Genomic DNA, 17254 nt, shown 5'->3' with positions numbered 1-17254 from the left:
CCTGTCTCCACCAGCTGAAAGTAACTGCAGCCACCCAGCCGCCTCCAGGTCCCCCTGGTGACGTGCCACCTAAGCAGCCAGGGCTGCTGGACCAACCAAGGCCGGCCCCGGGTGCTTTCCCTTCCTCCATGTGGCCCAGAGCCGCTCCCATGCACACAGAGTCACCCCTCTTTGGGAGCCCAGTCCCTCTTGGTGCCGGGGCAGATTTCCGACCAAGTACACCTGGGAGGAGCTTCCCAGGCCTGCCTCACCTCTCCCAGCCGCCGGCCCTGCCTCAAAGGTGCCCAGCACTTTCCTGTCCCCACAGTTGGCTGCCTTCTGCTCAGACACCACCCTGGAGGGTCAGAGGCTGAGGCCCCGCTGGTGGCCAGGCAGCCCTGACCATCAGTAGAGTGACTGGGATACGCCAGACCCAATGCCCACCAGCTTCCTCGCCCATAGGTGGCCAGGAGCAGTCGGTCCTCACTGCTGACCCTCACCCGCTGCACCTTCTTGCAAGGTGTCCTCGGTCCTGCTCATTCAAGTGTTGTCCATCTCCTTCACACAGCCAGGAAGGGGTAGAGTGGGGATGAGCCTGGGGCAGCAGCTTTATGATCAGGGCCCTGAGTCCCTCTCCCTCCATGTTCTGGGCTCTGAGGCACAGGGGCAGGGGCAGAGTGGAAATCTTAGTCCCCTATCTCAAAGAACTTATGCTCACTTATTCATTCAACAAACATTTATTAAGCACCTCTGCTGGGCTCTGTGCTGTCTTTGGGACACAGCAGTGAGCAAAACCATCCCTTTCCCTGCATGGTCAGTGGACAAGGGGGTCGGGAAAGGCCCTGTGTTGGCAGAATAATGATAGCTTGGGACAGAGCTGAGCCCCACAGGTGGAGCTGGGCAGGCCCTGCCTGGGTGGCTCTGGCAGCAAATGCCCAGGTGCTCAGGGGAATGGGACAGGGGCGGTCCAGGGAGGCTCCCTGAAAGGGCATTGCTTGAGGCCAGGAGGCTCTGAATGCAGCAGGCACCGGCAGGGGTAGGGTGGCCTTGGCTTAGGAGGGCTGAGCTGGGGAGGAAGGCGGCCAGGAGTCCCCTGGGCTGTCACTGTGCCCCGTGGCCTGGCTGCCCTCACTGCTGTCTCTGGAGACCCCCCCCCCCCCGGGCGGCCGAGGGCTGGAGGGGGCTGCAGGTCTCCCGTCTCTTTCAGAGTCCTTCACGCCCGACCACAAGCCCCTGATGGGGGAGGCGCCTGAGCTGCGGGGGTTTTTCCTGGGCTGTGGCTTCAACAGTGCAGGTGAGCCCGGGCCATGGCGAGGTCCTCGGGTTCCCAGACTCTGGGTGGGCAGGGGAGTGTGAGAGTGGGCTTGGGGTGTGCTGCCCGCGGAGAGGGGAGCCTGGACTGGACGTGGGCCTGGGGACCGCTGCAGCCCTGTGCTTCCACCCCTGCCAGGAATGATGCTGGGCGGCGGCTGCGGGCAGGAGCTGGCCCACTGGATCATCCATGGGCGCCCAGAGAAGGACATGTATGGCTACGACATCAGGCAAGTGCTGCCACCAGGTCCCCAGGCCGGGCCAGCAGTGCCAGGATGGGGAGGGGAGAAGGTGGGGACTCTTCAGGAAGGTGCCGTCCCTGGAAGCCAGGAGCCTTCCTGGAGGAGGCAGCAGGGGGGAGGAAGGGGAGGAGGCTGCCAGCGGCAGCAGCAGAGTCCGGGGGTCACTGGCTTTGGCAGATCCACGGCCCCTCACGGTTCCTGGGTCTCCTGTCCCGGCCCCTGCCTGACCCTCTGTCCCCAGCAGCAGGACCTCACGGCCACTTTGCACATGGGAAGACTGAGGCCTGTGGAGCTGGGGGGCAGGGCTGAGCTGGGACAGTAACTGCCTGTGCGTGGGAGCTCTGGCCCGCGGCCTGTGCCCTCGTTCCCTGGCAGAGCCCACCTGGGCTGTGGGCAGGAATGTGATGCCAGGCAGGCCTGGGCGCAGGGAGGGGCTTGGCTTTGGGTGGAGCTGGGGCAGGGGCTTGGATGCTGGTGGCAGGAGCCAGGAGGGTCCCAGCGGCCGGCCTCGTGGCCTTCTGCAGTCAGGGCCATCTCTTGGAGTCCAGGACAGTGTCCAGGTGCTTCCAGACAAGGAGGGTGGCTCCCCACTCTCTCCTGACCCAAGCCCAAAGCTCATGCCCACGACAGTGTCCTGAGCTCACAGCTGGCCCTGGCCGGGCACACTGGGCTCTGCAGGACTCCACCGGGTGGAGCATCTTGGCGGGAGGCTGCTTGGCCCCTGCTCGGTCCACACCTCCATGTGCTCCTGTCAGGCAGACCCCTGGGGACCCGGCTGCCCATGTGCCCAAGATGGGGACAGTGTGGGGTGGAGGGGTGTGTCCAGCTGGGAGAGCCCCTCGCTCCCGCTGGCTCCTTCCCTCCTGGCCTGCGGAGGACATTACCCGCGGTGGGAGGTGATGTCTGGCTCTCGCGGACAGACGTCTGGGGCTGAGATCCCATGCCACACCCTGCACCGCCCTGGTCAGTGAGGTCTGCACTGGGCCCCTGGAGCTGATCCAGGGCTGCACCCGTGCATGCTCCCCAGGGAGGAATGTTCTAGAAATGATACAGTTGCAGGACACCTGGGGAGGGAGGGTCCCAGCTCCTCCTGCAGACAGCAGCGCAGGACCCTGTGGGGGTCACCCAGCAGTGCAGCTGGGGCTGTCCTCAGTGCTGGCCATCCCTGGGGGCACCAGACCTGCTGGTCCACAGCCCTCTGTGCTGTGTGGCTTCCATACCCGGCGCGGCAGCAGAGTGGGCGCCTGCCACCACCAGGGCTGCTGTGGACCTGGAGCCGTCCACTCTCACCAGAGCTTCTGCCACCCGGCCTGAGCCAGGGCAGAGCAAGACGCAGGCCCTGCAGGAGAGAGTGAGGCGTCAAGGAGGGCACAGCAGAGAGCTGTCCAGAGAAGCCGGCTTCAGAGGAAGGGCCGGCTCCAAACGTAGGGCTCCTGTGCCCACCTGTGATCTCAAGAGGTCAGGCAGAGTGCACCACAGCCACCCCTTGTCCTACACATGGGGGCAAGCTCGGAGCGGGAGGGCCCCGGACGGGGCAGTGGGTGCCAGTGCTGGGTCCTGGGCGTGTCTGGCTCATGGGCAGCTGCCCCCGGGTGGCAGGGTGGTGGAGTGAGTTGAGCCAGGTGGGTCCTAGTCGCCAGCCCACACTATCCACTGTTGGCCCTGGGCTGGAGGCTCCTCTTCTCCGAGCCTCAGTTTCTGCTTCTGTGAACTGGGCACAATGACCTACCTCCCAGAGTGCGTCTGAGGCTCACGAGTGGACGCTGTGCCCAGTACCTGACATGGGCAGGGTCAGAGCAGGTCCGTCTTATCAGGAAGGCCCTTGGGGCAGGTTAGCTAGGAGAAGAGTCCTTCCTTGTTCAAGTGAAGAGTGTAGCCCTGGCTGCGGCCCCAGCTGTGGGTCCCTCTGCCCACTGCTCACAGGCCCCTGTGGGCCACAGGGGGTGTTGGGGGCCTGATTTCACTCCCTGCAGGTCTCTGACCCTGCTCCTACTGAGCTGAGGCCCCATGGCCCCCGCCCCACAGATAGGAGCAGAAGGGCCAGTGGAGAAGGGGCCAGCTGGGCCTGCCACGTGGCCAGCAGCGTCTGCTGCTGTCTGATGGTACAGGGCCCACCCAGCCCCGGCCACACCACCCGGGGCCTAAGGAGGGGCCCCCACCAGGAGCAGCACTCCCAGCAGCTGAGAGACCACCTGGCTCGTGCCCACAGCCCTCAGTGCCCGGGGGCAGCCCAGCCATGGAGTGCAGTGAGGGCCCAGGGGTCCCCCTGGATGCCTCCCTCCCCAGCTCAGCCCTCCTAAGCCAAGCCCATGCCCTGCACATGGGCACGCTGCCCCTGTGGCTGGACACACAGTTTTTGATGGTGGCCTCCAGACTCCTCACCCGGCGTGAGCCCCCTGAGCCTCAGTGTCCCCAAGTGTGATGTGGGCCCTATGAACAGGGCAACTCTGAGGGTGAGGAGAGGGTTCTTGCAGAATGTGCTCTGCCCTGGGCCCAGGCTGGAGGAGAGGCCGCCGCAGAGAGCGGACACTGGAAATAGTGTCCTCACCTTGACCGCTCCCCGCCCCCAAGACTGCCCACCCCAGACCAGAGTCATGCCTTGCCAGACTCTCACACGGTCCAGGAGCTGCCCAGCCGCTGAGGCTCTGACAGGTATCCCTGAGGACAGAGGCCCGGCCAGGACGTGGCTGTCCAGGTGGTGGACCGCGGAGGGTGACGGGACTCCTAGCTAGAGAGGGCAGACCGCTGGAGGCTGGGGCGAGCCAGAGTCTGAGAGCTGGGCAGTGTGGGGAGGGGACTGCAGGGCCCTGACCCTGCGGGGCCAGAGGTCGGACTCTGTCCTGCAGCAGATCTGTGGGGTCTCACCCAGGTGGCCCGTCCCACTTGAAGGCAGGAGTGGGGACCAGGAACCCTCAGCATTCAGAATATGGACAGTGAAGGCCATGGAACAGGCTGGACCCCAGCCCAGGGCCCTGGTGGGGACGGGGACCCTGCAGGCCCTGGGCTCCTGGACCCCACTCTGCAGGCAGCCCTGGGGGCCACAGGGGAGGGGCTGGGGCCTCTTGGCACCTAGCCCCAGGAGGCCTCTGGGGAGGGTGGGGGTCCAGTTTATGCTGGGTCCTGGGCCACCTGGCCCAGGCGGTATCGTCAGGCGGTGACCTGGGCCCTCCCTGTACGGCAGGCGCTTCCACCACTCACTCACGGACCACAGCCGCTGGATCCGCGAGCGCAGCCACGAGTCCTATGCCAAGAACTACTCCGTGGTCTTCCCCCATGACGAGCCGCTGGCCGGGCGGAACATGAGGACAGACGCCCTGCACCAGGTGCCCTCCTGTGGCCACAGGCTGCAGTGACCCTCTGGGACGTCCTCGGGGTACTGGGTGGTGGAAGGCAGACCCACCCCAGGTGTTATCCCAGCATGGGTGCTGGGTGCTGGGTGCTGTGCCAGGGTGGGGGAGAGGCGGGGGTGGCTGGGGGGGCTCCTGTGGGGCCCAAGGGAGGAGATGTCCTGGAGAACCAGGAACTGTCCGGACGCTGGGAGCAGTGCTGGAGGCAGGGGCACGGAGGGCAGCAGCTAGACCCCTGTGCCCAGGCCGGCCTCCTGCTCCGCAGCCGGCTGGGATACTCTTCTCCTGGTGGGCGAGCTTCTACCTAGGTGATGAAACCCACCGTCAGGCACTCTTCCCTGGGGCCGGCGCTGTGACTCTCCTGGCCCCAGGACCTAGGCGCCCCTCGGTGTCCATCCCTGGTCATCCTAGCCAGAGGCTCTGCTTACTGGGAACAGGAGTGATGGTTTTTGACCATTGAAGGCCTCAGGCGAAGTCTCTGGAGTGGACAGGTGGGGCAGGAGGCAGGCCCCGGGAGCAGGCAGCATCTAGGCTGGAGAAGGGGCCTCCCCCCACTGACCCTCCCATGCCAGGACCCAAAAGGACCTGGTGTCTGCTGTACCACCCCCCAACCCCAGGAGAGGTCTGGGATGTCCGCCGTCGGTGGGCTGGCTCCAGCCCAGTTGTGCTCCCAGGCCTCACAGAACCTTGGGGTCTCTGCAGCTGGACCCTGCTTTGAGCCACCCCCTGCCAGTCCCGACAGCTCAGAGGCCTGCCCGAATGAACTCAGGGTCCCTGGGCTCATGATGGCTCAGGTGAGCTCATAACCCAAGGACCTTCCCAGGAGGCTCTGCAGGGGCTGAACCCCTCCATCCAGAAGGGAGCCTCGGTCCCCCAGTCCTTCTCTTCCTCCTGAGCTTCACCTGCGACACTTGCTTTTTAGAATAGAGACGCCTTCCCCCTTTAGCATCTTGAGACCAACCTTCCTGTCCTTTGAAGGTGACCAATGGGGCACGCCCACCACTGTGCACTGACCACTGCTCTTCGGGGACCCCAACATGCAGGGAAGCCATGCCAGTGTCCAACCCCAGCCCTTCTCCCTGCCTGGGTCCCCATGGATGGAGGGAGGGGACGGTTGCAGCTGTGCCTGTCTTTGCCCTGTGCCACCCAGGGCTGGGCACACCGCCCGCCAGCCAGTCTGAGCTTCAGATGCCCTGCTGGCCCTGGCCCTCTGCCTGGTGCTGGTCAGTGGGGTTGACCGTGGGCAGGACTCTTCCAAACCCACAGTGGGATTTTTTTTTTCCCCAAATCAAGTTAATTTTCAGAGAAAAGTGCCTGGACGTCACTTTATTATGCCCTGGTGGTTCTCCTCGTGGTAAGAGCACAGAGCGTGAGGCCGGCCCTTTACCCATTTTAAAGGGTGCAATTTAGGGCACTCAGTCCCCTCCTTGCTGGGCAGCCATCAGCCCTGCTCAGTGTCCATGTGACAGGGCTCTTCTACCTGCGTGACAGTGAGCAGCTGCTGTGGACGTCCATGTGGAGTGTCCAGTGAGGCCCTGCTTCACCCTGGGTGCACACGCAGGCAGAGCTGCTGGTCACACACTCCAACCTGGATTTTCTGAGTGCTCTGAGCCCGGAGGTCAGGGTTCCTGGACTCACTGCCTGGAGAGGAGCTCCTGGCCCGTGGGCGGTCGCCTGTGTCCTCACGGGGAAGACAGAGGGCACTCTGGCCTCTCTTAAAAGGGCACCTGTCCTATGGACTAGGACCCACCCTAGGATCTCGTTTAGCCTCTTACCTCCTCACAGGCCCTGACCCCAAGCACAGGTCACTGGGGTTAGGGCTTCGCCACAGGAGTTTGTGGGGACACGATGCGGTCCATAGCCGCTGATGCGTCTCCAGGTTGGGGGTTCCCGGGGAGGCACGGGGTGCAGGGGGAGCTCCGGGATGCGCTGGCTGTAGAACTCCAGATCTTTAGGTTTTTCAAAGATTTGGATTTTTAGTTCATCATTTAGGAAGTAGAATGTGGAAAGCATTAGAGCCAGGCCAACCTGGGCTTGAAGACGCGTCACAATAATTGAGATGAGGAGTGGCACAGTTGACAGAAGAAAGGGACTGTGAAAGTTGAAAGGAAAGAAAGATGAAGAATCAGGCGGGGGACCTGGCCCTGTGTGACGGGTGTTGTCCCCTCCCACAGGAGCTCCTTGAACAAGGCTGCGTGTTCCAGGAGCGGCACGGCTGGGAGCGGCCGGGATGGTTCAGCCCTCAGGGGACCGCTCCGGTGAGTGGTCCCAGCGGTGGCTGAGGGTCTGTGCAGCCCAGAGAACCTGCCCTGCTGCCCTCAGCCCACCCTGAGTCGGGGCAAGCCCGGTTCAGAGCAGGCGGTGCAGCCGGAGAGCAGCCGGGCCTCCCCGGGCACTGTGCAGGCTTCCCTGCCCGGGTGCGCTCTGTGGGCAGAGCAGAGGTGCCCCGCCTGGGCACAGCTCGAAGACTCCCCGGTGGTGGGAGGGACTCGGCCGTCTTCACATAGCTTGCTGCACGTGTTTTTGGCAACTCCAACTGTTAGTTTATGTTAGGAGGAGGCTGGTTAGTGGGAGGGTTTATGCTCGATGTGTTCAGCTTGTCTACTGAGATGCCCCACGCCCTGGCCTCCGAGGACCTTCCTGGGCCTCCCTGCTCCTCCTGGGGATGGGCCCTTGGAGCAGCCTTGGGGCTTGGAGACGGGTTGGGCTGGGCTGGGTGCGGATCTGTGCATCAAGCCCTTTCCTGGTGTGCTGCTCTGCCTTCTCCCAGTGGGACCCTCCCCCATCTCCATGGCAACCCACCTCCATGGCCCATTTCCTGGGCACCCTTAGGGGAGACGGGAGCCACAGCTGGCTCACAGGGCCTTGGGCCCCGTGTGGATGTCCTCAGAGCCTCCTCAGTCACTGCCACTTCTCTCGCTAGTCCCTAGGACATATGGTCCCTGGGGACAGTGCAGAAGGCTAGGCCTGGGCAGACCTGCCCTTTTAAGCCTGGAAGCCCCTCTGTCCTGGAGTCCTGGACAAGGAGAGGGGCGTGGAATACCCTTGGGCCCCATGAGCAGATTTTCACCCAAGGGGGCCATCTGGGAGTCCAGGAGACTGGACTCCTGGGAGATGCCTCCTGATTCCTGGCACCTCTTTGGGGCTACAGCGGGGGAGCAGGCCTGCTGGGGTCTCCAGGGCGGGCGAGCATGCCCCGCTAGGGAGGGAGAGGGGCTGTGGAGCCCGCCAGGCAGTCCTCAGTTCCACTGGGTTCCCACCTGTGGAAAGGCGTGGCCCCAGGCAGACTGGCGGCCCTGGAGGTGAGGATGGCCTGCTCCTTACACCCTGTGCAGGGGCCGGCAGGGAGGAAGGGGGCTTTAGCAGGAGCAGAGGCCAGGAGGTCCCAGGGTCGTGGGGCATCTGAGAGAGGCAGGCAGCTCACAGGAGAGGTGAGGTGAAGGTGCAGGAGCCCGACAGGGAGCCCCCACTCACGCCCGCCCAGCATAACACAGCCTTGGGTGCTTGTCAGTGACCTCAGGCAAGGTGTGACTTCTTTGTGCCTCAGATTCCTCATCTGCAGAAGGGGTCACCCTTGTGAGGAGCATGGGCCACGTCAGCAGGGCTTGTCCCAGGGTGGAAACGAGTCCCACAGAAATCGCACCTGCGCCATGGCCGGGACGTGCCAACCCCTGACCTTCGCCCTTCTCAGCGGGTCACTTCCCTCTCTGCCCAACAGCGCCCTGAGAGCCTCTCTGGCCTCCTCACCTCTCACTCCCTAAATTGGGATCCAGCCTCTTCTCCCCCACCCCGGGGCCCCTACTGGTCCCCAGCTCTTAGACCCAGCAACAGGCGCCACCTGTGCAGCTGTTGATATTGCCTAGGCTGCACCCCCTCCCACCCCGGGTCCACCACCCACGCATGCCCACTGGACAGGAGGCGCTAAGGGCAGCACCAGCCTGTCTCCCAGGACTAGCGCACTACTGCCCAGTGGTGGGCCCAGCCTGTTTGTAAAGAGAGGGAGGGAGGAAGAGAGGAAGAGGGGAGGTGGGCAGTGACCATGTCCTCTGCCCCAGGTCCCCGACTACGACTACTACGGGGCCTACGGGAACCAGGTGCACCAGGACTGTGCCTACACCAGGCTGCTGGGGGACGAATACACTTTCGAATTCCCGCCCCACCACCATGTGGTAAGCAGCCGGCACCCTCCCGTGGCCCAGTCCCCCTCCCCATCCCCCTCCCGGCCCCTCATGCAGAATTCTCACCTGAGCTGCCTGTGGGGGCCCTCAGCCCAGCCCCTGGGGCTCCTGCCAGCCTCATGCCCTGCTCCGGCTGACTCAGCTGTGGGACAGTCACCTGACAGTGGTTGTCAGCAGAATCACCTGAGGGCAAATCCCATTGCTCAGGGCAGCCGCAGCGGGGGTGGGCCAGGAGGCCTGGGAGGTGGGCCAGGTGGCCTGGGTCGGCTGTGTGGCCTCAGGCCAGGCCAGCACCCCTCTGAGCCCTTCTTGGTCCTGAGGCTGCCTGACGGATGGGTCTTCCTCCGGCAGAGGGCTCTGACCACAGCTGTAGGTCCAGGACAAGGTGGGCTTGCTGATGCTGGGCACCTGGCCCCTGAATGGGCCCCTCCAGGGGACAGCAGGGAACAGAGCTGGGGAAGCTCTGCTGTTACAATCTGCGTGCTACAGACTTCTGCCCCTTCCTCCAAAAATGGTCAGGTGAAGCTGGCCAGATGGAGCCCCGGGCAGCCCACAGCCCCTTGGTGCCCGGCTCCCCATCACCCTGGGCTGAGCCTGGGCTGGGCCTCCCCTCCAGCAGCCTGCACCCCGCAGGCAGCTCCCGTGCAATAAGCAAAGCCCCGCCCACCCCTAGCCCAGCCCCCTGCTGGGCACTACTGCTGTTCCTGGGCCCTTGTGCCTGGTCTGGGAGCAGAGCCAGCCCTCAGCAGGACCCAGGGCCCAGGGTGGGGAGCCTCGGGAGGGGCCCTGGTGCCTGACAGGGCTTCATGGGGGAGCCACTCTGCCCAACCTTGCTGAGAAGGTTGATGCTCTCTGTGTTGCCCTGAAGCCCCCAGTGCTCCTTCAACAGGAGCGGGTCTTGAGGGAGGGGACCATTTATCTCCACCACTGTCCCCACTGTCCCCAAAGCTTGCTCCAGTGCAAGTTTGGGCAGAGGCCTGGGGAGAGGCCGTGCTGAGGGGGAAGCAGGAGGCCCCTGGTCACGAAGCGCGGGAGCTGCAGGCGGGCTCAGCGCCCAGTCCCTGGCGGTGCCTCCCTCACGGGAGTCGCGGGGCTGCGGGGCTGCGTCTGGCACCTTCAGGCTGCAGCTCCCAAAGCCTCTGGGACTCCCGGCCCTGAGGATGTGGAGGCTCCGGGAGATGCCAACTTGGCTGGGTGTCTTCACCAGCCTCCGCACCGCGGCTGAGACGGTCCCAGCGCAGGAAACGCGCTCACTGTCAGTGCTGGCAGCCGCCCCAGGCTGGGCAGACGGCGGGCAGCAGCCCAGGACGCTGCTTGGGGTTTTGGTTTTGGTCTGCAAACAGTGGGTGCTCCATAAAGGCTAGTGATGTCAGGAGGGAGGCTGATGAGCAGCTGAAGGGCAGGGAGGAGGAGATGCCCACGGTGTGCTGCAGACTGACCACCTGTCCCAGGGGGCAGCTGGGCGGCAGTGCTGCCCATTTGCCTGGAGTGGACACTGGCCCATTTCCATGTTTCCCTGTGTGGCATATCTGAGCATTGGGGTGGGACCGAGACCCACAGTGGGCTCCCATGGGCTCCTTTGCTCCTGTGCCACCCGAGGCCCCCTAGGGCACCTGAGCCTGGCGGTGGCCACCTGTGGGGCGGGCTGGGGAGGACATAGTGCAGCCCGAGGCACATGGGGCCCGCCTGGTGTGGGAAAGCCGCTGCCATGGTCACATTCAGGGTTGGTCATGGTCTGCTCAGTGGTCAGGGGGCAGTGTGGGAGGGAAGGCCGAAGACCCACTGAGGTGCTGGTGGGCCGTGGGGAGGGCAGTGGGAGAGCTGGGTTGGCCGTGATTCACATACCGTGTGGTTCATCCATCGAAAGGGCCGGATTCGGGGATTTTCAGTGAGTTCACAGGGCCGTCGCACGGCCATCAGCGCAGTCTAATTCTGGACACCCCCTTATCCACCCTGTCCCACCCCAGGCCACAGCAGCCACTAATCTGCTTCCTGTCTCTAGGAGCTGCCTCGTGTAATCCATTTAAGGGGATTCATAAAATAGATGTGCTTTTGTGGCCAGTTTCTTTCATTAGTAGAATATCCTCAAGGTCCTTCTGTGTGGTGGCATGTGGTGGCGTGTGGTGGTGTGTGGTGTTTGTACTCGCTGCCTCTTGCAAACTGGAGCGTGCTGCAGGCACATGCCACAGTTCATCTGTCCATTCGTCTGTGGATGGGCCTTAGGGTTGCTCCCGTTTGGAGCAGTCATGAATGGTGTGCTGGGAACATCCGGGTGCAGGTTGTGTTCCGATGCCCGGGCTGGAGTGGCCGAGGTGTGGTCACTCTAACAGTGGTCTCCCCCCAGCAGTGTGTGTGAGTTCCAGCTCCTCCCCGGCTTCGACGGCCACTCTTGCCAAGCTGCAGGGGGTGAAGAGGGGTCCCGTTGCGGTTTTGACCTGCGTGTCTAACTATTCGCCTTGCACACCTTTTCGTGGGCTGTTGGCCCCTCGATATCTTCTCTGGGGAAATGTCTATTCAGACCTTTGGCTTATTTTAAATTGAGTTGCTTGTCTTTTTATCATTGCGTTAAAAGATTTTTTGAAATAAACACCCTGGATAGGAGCCCCTTGGAGGTATCATATGCAAACATTCTCTCCTGGTGGGGTTGTCTCTCACTGTCAGGATGGTGTCCTTTGCAGCAGAAACTTAAAATTTAGATGACATCTGACTCATCTCTTCCTTCCTTTTTGTCCCTTGCATTTTTGACGTCATGTATAAGAAACTAACTCAAGGTCACAGACATTTCCTTCTGAGTTTTCTCCTGAGGGCTTTGTAATTTAGCTCCTCTGAGATAAGGTTTGTGCATGGTGTGAGGAAGGGGTCCAGATTCATTCTTTTGCATGTGGCTGTCGTGCTATCACAGCGCTCTGTGTTGGAGACTCTCCTGTGAGAAAGTGTGTTGGTCCCTTTTCAGAATACACCGTTCAGCCCTAAGTATAAAATTGGGATGTAGGAAAGGCAGCCGGGGGGAGACAGAGCAGAGCGGAGAGTTACAAGCAGGTAACACCAGATCATTCATAGCCTCTTGGCAAACAGGAGGCGAGGGAATGGGTGGCCTGACCCATGGGCCAAAAACACTGGATCCAAGATTTTCATGCCCCAGGGGAACAGAGGGAGGTGGGGACAACTAAAGGTCCATTTCTTTAAACAGCCCAATAGGAGACAGTAAAGCCTAGATGATGACCCCAGGAAGACTGTGCACCCCACGGTACTCAGCCAACAAGGAGCCAGGGGGACCTGTGCTCTCAGGGTAGAGTGCTGGTTGTAAGTGCTCTGGGTGTGCCCGCTCCCGGACACCTGGTCTCGCTCGACCATCAGTCAAGTAAAGCCTGGCCTTTTTGCTGTTCCTGTGTCCTGTAGTCCATGCTTTGGGCTTGGACAGGTGAGTGTGTACCTCACTCCCATGGGACTCTTTTGTCACCCTTGTTGAAAAACCAGTTAACCGTACACACGAGGGTCTATTTTCAGAATGTGGATTGCACCCTGCTGACCTCTGCGTCCATCCTTGAGTCAGTCCAACTCTGGTTTATCTACTAGCTTTGCAGTAAGTTTTGCAAACAGGGAATGTGAGTCCTCCAATTTGCTCTTTTGTCCCCAAGATTGTTTGGAACATCCTGGTCCCTTATGGTTCCCTGTGGATTCTGGGATCAGCTGGTCAGTGTCTGCCGAGGAGCCGGCTGAGGTTTCGGTGGGGATTTTGTGGACTGTGGAGAACAATGAGGGGTGTGTTGTCACCTTGACATAGCTTATGTCTTCTCCCCATGAGCACGGGCTGTCCTTCCACTTCTTTAGGTCTTCTAAAGTTTCTCTCCAAAACGTTTCCAGTTCTTTAGAGTACAGAGTTTGCATTTCTTTCGTTAACCTCATTCCCCAAGCATTTTTATTATTTGATGCTACTGTAAATGGAATTATTTCTCCATTTCCTTTTCGGAATGTGCAGTATTAGTCTATAGAAATACAATAGCTTTTATTATTTTTATTTTTGGTCTGTTGGCTTTGTATCCTGCAAACTTTTGAACTATTTTATTAGTTCTAGTAATTTTTTTAGTGGGTTCTTTAGGATCTTCTATATGTAAAGTCATGTTATCTGTAAATAGGTGTATTTTTACTTCTTTTCCAATCTGATGCCGTTTATTATTATTGTTACTTTGCCTAATTGCCCGGGCTAGGGCCTCCAATATAAAGTTGAATACAATTGGTGGGAGTGGTATTGCTCCTGATCTTGGGGGTGGGGGTCAGTGTTTGATCAAGACGTACAGTGTGTATGTACTACATGGTTTTTGTAGGTTGCCAGGTTGAGGGAGCTCCTTCTGTCATTTGTTTGTTTTTATCGTGATTTGTGTCAAGTACTTTTTCTGCATTGAATGATTATGTGTTTTTCGTTTTTTATTCTCTTAATGTGATTTAACTTCACGTTCTTGGGATGAGCCTATTGATCATAGTGTAGAATCCTTCCTTGATGTTGGATTGGGTTTGCTGTATTTTGTTGAGGATTGTGTCTACATTCATAAAGGATGTTGGTCCATAGTTTTATTTTATCTTTCGTTTTGGCATCAGGATAATGCTGGCTTCCTAGAATAAATTGGAATAACATTTCCTACTGTGATATTTTTTGGGAAGAATTTGTGAAGAATTGGTATCACTTCTTTGAATGTTAGATAAAATTCCCCAGTGAAGACATCTGGGCCTGGGCATTTCTTCTTTTTTTCAATATTTATTTTTTAGTTGTAGTTGGACACAATACTTTTATTTTATTTATTTTTGTGTAGTGCTGAGGATTGAACCCAGTGCCTCGCACGTACTAGGTGAGTGCTCTACCGCTGAGCCACAACCCCAGCCCCAGCCTGGGCATTGCTTTGTGGGAAATTTTTAAAGGCTTAAAAATTTTTTCTTTCTTTCTTTTTTTACTTATATGTGTTGCTGAGACTCAAACCCAGTGCCTCACACTTGCTAGGCAAGCACCCTACCACTGAGCCACAACCCCAGCCCTAATCTCTTTTTTTTGTTACAATTTTATTCATATTTTTCCATCTTTATCCAGTTTCAGTGATTCATGCTTTCTAGACATTTGTCCATTCTAAACTAATTTGTGGTGTATTATTATCAGTCTGTCTGTGGGGTGGGTGGTGATGGCTCCTCTTTCCCCAGGACCGTCCTCTGTCTGTGGGGTGGGTGGTGATGGCTCCTCTTCCCCCAGGACCCTCCTCTGTCTGTGGGGTGGGTGGTGATGGCTCCTCTCCCCCCAGGACCCTCCTCGGTCTGTGGGGTGGGTGGTGATGGCTCCTCTCCCCCCAGGACCCTCCTCTGTCTGTGGGGTGGGTGGTGATGGCTCCTCTTCCCCCAGGACCCTCCTCGGTCTGTGGGGTGGGTGGTGATGGCTCCTCTTTCATTGCTGATTTTAGTAAAGGTTTGTCAATTTTGTTGATCTATTCAAAGAGCCAACTTTTGGTTTTGCTGATTTTTCTAGTCTAATCTTTATTATTTCTTTCCTTCTGCTTGCTTTGGGTTTAGTGTGCCCTTTTTCCAGGTTCTCAAAGTGGAAGGTTGGGTTGTTGAGCCTCTTATGACATAGGCACGTGTGGCTATCACTCTCCGTGTGAGCACAGCCTTTACATGTTCACAAGTGTCGTGTCTGTCCACTCACCTCACAGTAGTTCCTTAGTGCCCTTTGATCTGTTGGTTCTTTAAGAGTGTTCTCTTTAATTTCCACATATTTGTGGATTTCCCAGTTTTTTTTTTCTGCTTCTAATTTTGTAGGTCAAAGAACCTGCCTTGTGTAAGTTAAATCCTTTTGAATTTGCCGAGCCTGGTTTTATGAGTGAGCGAGTGATCTCTCCTAGAGAATGTTCCCTGTGCTGGAGAGAGTGTGTCCTGAGCTGGGAAGGGCTGGCTCAGTCTGGGAGGGAGGAGGGGAGGCTCGGAACAGGTGCATTGGAGGGCCCAGCCCCCAGTGGTGAGGGGAAAGGGCACCTCAAAGACCCTGCACATCCACCCCGGGACTTTTCAGATCCAGAAGGAGTGTCTGACCTGCAGAGGGGCTGCTGCTGTGTTCAACATGTCCTACTTTGGGAAGTTCTACCTGCTGGGGCTGGATGCCAGCAAGGCTGCCGACTGGCTCTTCTCTGCAGATGTCAGCAGACCCCCAGGTACAGGCTTGAGTGGTGGGCCACCCTCCTCCCATACCCAGCACCACAGTGCAGCCCCAGGCACGAGACACAGGGGCAGGGGTCATGACCCCAGCGCCCCTCCTAGGGCCTGGCCTAGACACCTCCAGCCCCTCTGATACCTCCAAGCCCCGGGCTCCAGGGCCGTCTCCTTGCCCAGCCCCACAGTGGGTCCTTCCTTCTCCTCCCTCTGGCTTCCTTCTTTCTTAGCTCCAGAAAGGAGGCGTGGCAGCAGGCCCTCAGGGCTGCCTCCTGGCACAGGAGGGCCCAGCCTCTGCCTCCAGGATGCTGTCCCCAGGTAGGGTTTCCAGAATTAAGAATCCAGGACCCTCAGTTTAATTTGACTTTGGATGAATAATGAATAATTTTACAGTGGTATCTCCTGCCCACTCCTGCCCACTCCCTGCCCACTCCCTGCCTGCTGTACTGCTCACCCTTGCACCACCCAAAACGCACCTGCTCTCTTCTTTATTCATTTCCTGTGGCTGCAGTCACAATGCCACCAAATAGGTGGCTTAAAAACAGCAGAAGTCTATTGTTTCATAGTTCTGGTGGCCAGATGTTGGAATTGGGGTATCGGCTGTGCAATACTCCCCAAGACCCTGGGTGGGCTCCCTCTGGACTCCCCAGTGTGGCACCTGCTGTCTGGCTGGGGACCTTGCCCTGACTGGGCTTCAGTTGGTCCACGCCACTGTCCCTGATGCCACACGGCCTTCTCCTGCATTTCCTTCCTGTAAGGAGGGCAGTCACACGGGTAGGGGACCGGGGGGACCGGGCCCACCCTAAGGATCCCTCCCCATAGCTGGATTACATAAGGTAACAGAGACCCTGTTCCCCCTAAGGCCACCACCCAGGTCCTGGGGAAGCTCTTCACATGTCTGTCTGGGGACACAACTTGACCGTAACACTCTCCATCCAGCCTCTGTCCAGCCACCAAGGTCCCACCTACCACGGCTGGGTGTCTCCTGCTCACCCCGAGGCGCCCTCTGCCTGCCCGCCCACTCAGCCCTACCATCTCCGCCCCCCTCCACCTGTCCTTTTCTCCTCCCCCGTCCTCCCCTCCCCCGCTGGCCACACCCTCCTGCCCTCCACCTGTCTGTCCATCACCCACCTTCCCTTTTCCCTGTCTGTCCTCTGTCCACCCACATGACCCTTTTCCACAGACCTCTATGGCCTCTGCTCAGCAGGCACAAGGCTGAGGCAGGGGTGGCTCTTGCCCCTGGAAACCTCTGGTGACCGCTGGGAGGGATGGAGTGGGAGGCAAGCAGCTCAGGAGGAAGGAGCCTCCCTCCCAGGACCACAGTGTGGGTGACCTTCCCCTCGGTGGCCCTCTGGGTCACCTGGTAGAAATGGAATCACTGAGTCCAGGGGTCTTCCAAGGCCACCTCCTGCGGGTGACCTGCCAAGGGGTTCTCCAGAGTGAGGAGAGCTGCTAGCCGCCCTCCACTCATCCACGCCTGCCCCACCCTGCTGCCCACCCACCCTGGCCTTTCTGAACAGACCTGGTTCTCCCCGGCCCCCAGGCTCCACGGTGTACACCTGCATGCTGAACCAGCGCGGGGGCACCGAGAGCGACCTGACGGTCAGCCGCCTGGCCCCTGGCCCCGAGGCCGGCCCCCTGGCTCCTGCCTTTGAAGGTAAGAGACCCTGTGTGGGGCTGCTGCAGCTGCCGCCTGCTTGGGTGGAGGGCACTGGCGGCAGGACGATGCTGGCGGGAGGCTGGGGCTGAGCTTGATGCCCTGCTGTTCCCGTGTGGCCAAGCTGGGGATGGGAGGGCTCCATCGGGCAGAGGCAGCCTTGCTGGGTAGTGGTGTGGTCACCACGAGCTTGCTGGGCTTATTCTCCAGCCTCAGGCTGTGGTGCTCGGGAGCAGCTCCTGTGGGCCAGCTCCGCTCCTGCCAGGAGGAGGCAGGCGGTCACCCTCCTGCTGGGGATGGCTCTCTCCCTCTGCCTGGCTCTGTGCCTCTTCTCCCCGTAACTGCAGCTCAGGCCCA

At 59.8% G+C, this 17254-nt stretch overlaps 1 protein-coding gene across 4 annotated transcripts in view; it reads left to right on the top strand.

The window, feature by feature from the left end:
* The window catches only part of Sardh (sarcosine dehydrogenase), a 49733-nt gene that overhangs the window by 13646 nt on the left and 18833 nt on the right, over positions 1-17254 (top strand). For all 4 annotated transcript variants that reach the window (XM_071600472.1, XM_071600474.1, XM_071600475.1 and 1 more), the window contains exons 10-16: positions 1187-1273; positions 1430-1520; positions 4714-4855; positions 7054-7137; positions 8935-9048; positions 15104-15242; positions 16784-16897. In XM_071600472.1, the coding sequence (XP_071456573.1) occupies positions 1187-1273; positions 1430-1520; positions 4714-4855; positions 7054-7137; positions 8935-9048; positions 15104-15242; positions 16784-16897 (771 nt within the window). The remainder of the gene's footprint in view (positions 1-1186; positions 1274-1429; positions 1521-4713; positions 4856-7053; positions 7138-8934; positions 9049-15103; positions 15243-16783; positions 16898-17254) is intronic.

The sequence above is a fragment of the Marmota flaviventris genome, chromosome 13, assembly GCF_047511675.1.
Source record: "Marmota flaviventris isolate mMarFla1 chromosome 13, mMarFla1.hap1, whole genome shotgun sequence".
In the NCBI taxonomy this organism is placed as follows: Eukaryota; Metazoa; Chordata; class Mammalia; order Rodentia; family Sciuridae; genus Marmota; species Marmota flaviventris.
The sequence above is the reverse complement of the archived record's forward strand: the minus strand, read 5'-3'. Positions and strand labels throughout refer to the sequence as shown.